This window comes from Apium graveolens, unplaced genomic scaffold, assembly GCF_009905375.1.
Source record: "Apium graveolens cultivar Ventura unplaced genomic scaffold, ASM990537v1 ctg3497, whole genome shotgun sequence".
NCBI classification, from domain to species: domain Eukaryota; kingdom Viridiplantae; phylum Streptophyta; class Magnoliopsida; order Apiales; family Apiaceae; genus Apium; species Apium graveolens.
In genome coordinates this window covers 8,109-14,868 of record NW_027418121.1, presented here as the reverse complement: position 1 = coordinate 14,868, position 6,760 = coordinate 8,109, and the positions used below count along the sequence as shown (strand labels likewise).

The window sequence follows — 6,760 nt, the reverse complement described above, 5'->3', positions numbered from 1 at the left end:
ACGAAACCATTCTTTTAAAAAGAAATTTTTTTTAACAATTTATAAAAGTTTAACCATTATTTTGAAAATAAGTACGAAAAATAACTATTATTCTGTAAGTAATGATGAAGACTTAACGGGAGTTGAAAACAACCATTTTGTTGAAAGGCGGAACAAGAAGTTGGTAATTATTTTAAAAAATTGAAAATTTACCAATTATTTTGAAAATAAATGTAAAATGCTGCACCCTCATGTAATTTAGTCAATATACTCCATAAGATAAAGCCTCCACCGGGTAATATTTATTTTGAAGCAGCACCCCGATCCCATTGACGTGGAAGCTTGTAGGGAAGACACAAAACCAGCATTAGTCACCTCCCTTTCCAACGGAATGACAAACTTCAGTCGAAGCACGATTTTTCTAATTAAGCCCTAAATCACAGCACCAAAACTCAGGTATTAAATGCATGTATGATTTATGAAACCTGTATATTTATATATGATAGTATGTTTTCTTCAATCGTTTGTGGGTTTTGATCAACTATATATTGTACTTTACTTTACATCTCTAATTATTTTGTCCTCTTTTTTAAAGAAAAATTGAAAGTTTTCTGGTTGAATTGTTTGTATATATGGGATCTTGAAAACATGTTAAATCCACTTTTATTAGTTGATATATGTAGCAAAATCTTATGCTTTCAGATTTTGTGACTTTGTGCAGCGAGCAATTTAATTACTACTTGTATGTAGCATCCTTTTAATTTTTGGTGTCCCTGCCTGTTTTTGTGTTCAGACTTATGGCTAGTGATGCGAAGAAAACTAGGCAATTTGAAAATGGAAGCGCAGCATTCGATAGGATCAGCAGCTTGCCCACAAGCTTAATGGAGTTGATCCTAGAACGCTTACCGACTCATGATACAGCAAGGACAAGTGTTTTCTCTAAAACATGGAGGAATGTGTGGGGAATGCACCCCCGACTACATTTGGATGAACATTTTATCTCGCAATTGGTTTCTCAGAAGTTTTCCGAGTTAGATGAACAAAGTAAAATATTAGAAGTTTCCAGAATCATTACCGATATATTTTCAGCTCATAGAGGCCCAGTTTTGGATTTCCTTCTTTGCATTCCTCGAGACCTACCTATTCATCAAAGTCAAGATATGGTTACATGGATTAAAAACATAGCAAACAGTGGTGTTAGGAAAGTGGAGCTTCTTAATGAATCACAAGATGCCTGCATTGTGCCCTCTCATTTCTTTTCTTGTTCGCAATTAACTCATTTGACCCTCATGAACTGCATACTAAATCCACCCCTTGGATTTGAAGGATTTCGTAACCTGATTAGTGTTGAACTTGTGTATGTCACAATTAATGCTGATATGTCATTCGGCACTCAACTCAAGGAATTGGAAATGGAAATCTGTACTGGGATTGAACATTTGGGACGCCAATTTAAACGTGAAAACAATCTCACTTTCTTGAGTATCATTGACAGTGAAGATATTGATTGGCAGTGGTTTGAATGCACCCAAAAGATGGAAGTTCTTAGGCTTGGGATGGATGAAGTGCCAAGTTCTGGTACGGAAATGATTACTTTAGACAAGCTACTTTGCAATATGCCTAGACTCAGTTCTCTTTTCCTTGATGGCTTCTTCCTCAAGGTAATCTTTAATATCCTACTAGTAATAAAATTGTTATTTAACTAATATAATTAGTTGTTGCAACTAAACATCTTACAAATTTATTTTTTTCCAATATACTCAGATATATACGTGTTTGTATGTAGATTCTTGAATCAGGTGCAGCTATTTTGAAGAAGTTTCCGAGAGCTATGGAGAACTTGAAATATCTGTACCTTCACCGTATTGAATTATATGATTTGATTCAAATTCAACATGTTCTTTGTTTGGTCAGAAGTTCACCTTATCTGCACACTCTTGACATCGATCTGGTGAGAACTTTTTTTCCCAATCTTATCATAATCCTAAGATATAGACTTGGAATAAACAGATTTTCTTATCAATGGACAAATTATGTTATCAAATAGTAGATATTTTAGAATACTGAATATACCATATTGGCTGCATATAAATGTGACCGTAGATGTTTTTGTGTTTCAACTTGTAACTAAGTATAATTCACAAAACATACCCCATATGTTTTTCCCTCTCCTATATGGAAAGAACTTAATTAAGCAAGGAATGAATTTTATTCAAGAATAAATGCTTTAAACCTACAATGTAAGGTATATTTTATTACACTGAGTGTCGGACATGTAACCTAACTCTGACTAGGACCCATATAATCTAAAAAAAATATAGCACAAAACAGGCCTAAGAGAAGAAAAAAGAATGAAACACCCTAAAAGCCCCCCTCTCGAAGGCTTAGTCTAGCGGATATTCCTAGAAAAATGTGCAAATAAGTATTTGAAGTTGTGTAATTGACCTTACTCAAAAGAATTACCCTCTAAAAGGAAAAAGGTAGGGATGGAAAGAGGTTCCAAATCTTCATATGCACTAGAGAGAACAATACACTTCCAATTATGTTCTCAGGTTTGAGTTGACATATAAGGTTGTGCAATTGACATTAACAATTTATTAGTACCCAAAATCTTCAACTTCTTGAGAAGTATCTATCGGTGTTCTTAAAAAGCACTAAGCAGCTGCGAGCAGCGGAAGGACTTTCTAGAGGTTAAGGGTACACTTAATTTTAAGTGGTATAGCAATATATATTTGAATTTTTAATAAAATGTAATAAGTAAAATTAAAATTTAGATTATAGTGAAGTGAAAAGAATCTAAACATAAATGTTCATAACAAAAAAAAGCAATTTAATTTTGATTCTTATTATTGTTATATATTAAATAATATTAATCTTTTGAAACCAAAAAATCAGCAGCTCTACATCTCTTTGATCATGTAATACACTCAATGACCGATTATCCGCCTAAATAGGCTGTTTAATCTTGGAAAATGCTTAATTGTGTGCCTAGTACAAAATCGATACACTTTATGGTCCGATTCCGCTTAAGCATTGGCTTAGGCCTAGGCCTAGGCCGCTGCTCAATCTCCTTTATAGAACAGTACTGGTACCCATGAGTGAAGTTTTTTGGTGTAAAAATTTAAGAGTCGTTTCTCACTTGAAAGACCTTCATAGATCCTTTACAACACATAGAAATTAATATTGTGGTGAGTGTCTGTTTTTAATCCAAATGTGAGTATCTACCCCTTTGTTTATGTACCGTCTACACTCTGCATCATGCAGTAAGTTCTACACAATCTAAATTTGGAATCATATTTTCCCCTTGATTGTATGGTCGCTCCTACTCTAGTGTGAGATCCGTTTCTCATAAATACATAATACTTTCCTCCTTTAGATTTTATGCATAATCTTTTTAACTACAATAAAGATGACCTTACACAACCTCTGTATAAGTGATAGTCACTTTAAACTATAATTTTTACTCCCTTTCACTCAAAAGTTTTCTTTGCTCTTTTGAATAATATTTATTTCTTCTCTTCATTCTATAACAGGATTTAATATGAACTCATGTCTCTTTAAGAATTCACATTATATTTGAAAGTTTCTCTGCTCATCTCTTACAAAGTTGTATAAATGGTCGCATGGAGTCATAATTATATTATCAATCTATTTCGTGGCTGGTCAGGACAATTTGTCAGTTTTAGAGATTGGGTTTTATTATTCACTACTGTATCTTATTTTATATGGACAAGTTACAACTTATTATTAGAAGATACTATATGTTATCTACAATATTTCTGATAGTAACAAGAATCTTGAATGCATAGATATTCATTAAGAACTAACTGGATAGCTTCTATATTAACATCGTATATAGGATCATGGAGTACAGAGCAGTGATGGTATGGACTTATTGGACCTTGCGACGTTGTCGGACCACATGATTCGTCTTGAAACCCTTAAAATATACGACTTGATTGGTTCCCGTGCCGAGTTTCAGTTTCTTAAACTTTTGCTTGCATCTTCCCCTTCGCTTAAACGGATTGAACTTAAAATGAAAGACATAGTTGATGATCCTACAGAAGAGTTGAGGATTTCACAAGAGTTGTTGCAGATCCCTAGAGCATCCAATTCTGCACAGATCCAGTGGATGTAGTAGCGAGCCTAGTGGCAGGGGTGACTGGTGTATCTTGTGCAGCAGAGCTGTAGTTCTTCTGGCTTATTTCAAAACTCTTATTAAAGTGCACATTGAACCTTTTATTTGGTGGTTGTAAAATCAATTGGTTATAACGAACTCATCAAGGTCCCTTATAACTTGTAACCATCTGAAGTAGCTTTTTTTTTGTGTGAGTAACTGGTACTTGCATTCAAATATCAAGATCTAAAACATGGGAAATAAAATCAGGAGGAGGAGTGGCATACCACTCTCCTTTATCTGACATATAATAGGCAGCTCTAGCTAACTCATGTGACACCGTATTCGCAGATTTAAACACAAACTAAATTAGCACTTGATTTACATGCTTTGATAAATGGACACAATCATCGACTATGGTTCCGAAAAATGATTCATCTGGAGCACTCTTACATGCCTGCACTATACTGTCTTTGAATCAGTTTCAAACACACACATTTCATACTATATCTCAATGATCCAAGACAGTGCTTCCTTTAGCGCAATAGCTTCTGCTTCTTTTGGTCTCCAAACCCTCTCTATCTTCTTACACATAGCTCTCATGAACATTCCATGTGCATCTCTGATAACCGCACCGCAGCAATTACTCATGTCCTGGAACACTACAGCGTCTACGTTAACTTTAATCCATCCTGCACTCGGTTTCTCCCACTTTCTTGCTTCAACTTCCTGTCAACCATTTGTAGTCGATAGCTGAGCTTCTCTCCAATCTCTCAGCATGTTGTTAGCTGCAGCCATAACTCCAAAGGCAGATCCATTTGCCCTATCCTAGACCCATTTATTTCTTCTGTTCCACAGACCCCAACACAGCATTCCCATCTGCACACATTGCTCTCTTAAACACTCGTCAAATATCCTTCGAATCACCATAAAAGCTAAGTCGTGAGGCGAATGTTGCACCATCGAAGACATTCCTGCCATAGACCATACTGTTTTTGCAAACTCACATGTAAACAAGACATGAGTATCTGTTTCAGTTTCAGAACGACACCAGGGACACAGTATACTGATGTTAACCTGCTTCGTTGCCAGTGCGTGAGCTGTAGGCAGACATGACTTACGAACTCGCCATAAGAAATTGAAAACCTTTCATGGTAATTTTAACGGCCATAGCTTAGTCCAATACAGCTTAAACGCATCTTCACACATCCATCAATACCCATTCTTTACTGTAAACTCCCCTTTCTCCTCTAATATCCAAAATCATTAATCTGTGGTATCCTTCATCGGCAACGGGATTTGCTTAATTAGCTTAACATCTCGACTTTGGAAAATGTCATTAATGACATTATAATCCCATCAACGCTCGTCATCCTGCATTAAGCTATATATTGTGTTATCGTGTAGCTGCACATGCATTGGAGTCATTACATATCCATTATTCACCTCCGATAGCCAAGGAACACCCCAAACACATATATCTCTTCCATTCCCTATTCTTTTCCGAGCCCCTGCCTTGAACACCTCTATAGACGCCAATATACTTCTCCAAATGTAACTTGGATTTGTTCCTACTTCAGCATCTAAGAAACTCGAATTAGGATAATCTTTCGGCTTCATTACTGCAGAAACTAATGGGTTAGATCCCTTAAGTAATCGCCATCCCTAATTAGCTAATATAGATAAACTAAACTTTCTTAACTCCCTAAGTCCAAACTCACCACAATTCTTAGGCATAAACAGTTTACACTATGACATCCACTTCACTCCCTTACTATTTACCCCATTCCCCCATAAGAATGCATTCATTTTTCTTTCATTCTCCTCACACATGGTATGTGGAATTAAAAATAAGCTCGTCCAGAAACTTGGTAGTGTTTGAGCTGAAGAGGACAGTAGAGTTACCTTCCTAGAGCGTGACAATTCATTGTTGTACCGACCCTTCAGTCTTTGCTGCACTCGACCAATAAAAAATCCAAAGACCTCTGTTTTATTTCTGCCAACACGCATAGGCATACCAAGGTACTTGTTAGGCTTTTAGACTTGCCTCACTTCCAAACTATCACATACCTCCACCCGATCCTCGTCAGATGTATTAGGACTGAATACAATCTCAGATTTATTATAATTTATAATCTGACGGCAATGCTTCATACCTCTGTAACACACTCTTTAATATGTGTGCTTCTTACTTTGTTTCTTTAAGAAAGAAGTAGCAGTCATCTTCAAAGAGTAAATGAGAGATAACTGGTGCATTATTTGCAATCTACACCCATGCAACAGACCACATTCTTCATGCTTTCGAATCATTACACTCAAACCTTCTACACAAAGGATATACAGATACGGAGAGATTGGATCTTCTTGCCGTACTCCTCGTTGAGGTACAACCTCCCCAAAAATTTCACCATTTCTTAGAAAACTGTAGGAAATTGTTTCAATACATTGCATTACTCTTTTTATTCAAATAGCAGGAAACGCAAACCTTTCAAGCATCATTTCAATGAATGACCACTCCAATCGGTCATATACTTTAGAGATGTCCACCTTCAATCCAGCTACTCCAACCTTCCCTTGTGTTTTCCTATGAATGTAATGGTTGATCTCGTATGCTATCAAAGCATTATCAGTTAGCAAACGACCTTCAATAAATGCACTTTGCTT

At 36.0% G+C, this 6,760-nt stretch overlaps 1 protein-coding gene across 1 annotated transcript; it reads left to right on the top strand.

Annotated features, from left to right (window-relative positions):
- The first annotated feature begins 285 nt into the window (after positions 1 to 285).
- On the top strand, positions 286 to 4,403 carry LOC141701184 (F-box/FBD/LRR-repeat protein At1g13570-like). The gene is made up of 4 exons (XM_074504848.1): positions 286 to 435; positions 773 to 1,640; positions 1,766 to 1,930; positions 3,839 to 4,403. The coding sequence occupies exons 2-4, from the start codon at positions 777 to 779 to the stop codon at positions 4,115 to 4,117; spliced, it is 1,308 nt and encodes a 435-aa protein (XP_074360949.1). The 5' UTR covers positions 286 to 435; positions 773 to 776; the 3' UTR covers positions 4,118 to 4,403.
- The last annotated feature ends 2,357 nt before the right edge of the window (positions 4,404 to 6,760 follow it).

Bases quoted from the DNA above. Each gene is read 5' to 3' on its own strand.
- LOC141701184 (XM_074504848.1), top strand. From the start codon at position 777: ATGGCTAGTGATGCGAAGAAAACTAGGCAATTTGAAAATGGAAGCGCA. The intron at 1,641-1,765 runs GTAATCTTTAAT...GTTTGTATGTAG, and splicing joins TTGATGGCTTCTTCCTCAAG to ATTCTTGAATCAGGTGCAGC. The intron at 1,931-3,838 runs GTGAGAACTTTT...CATCGTATATAG, and splicing joins ACACTCTTGACATCGATCTG to GATCATGGAGTACAGAGCAG.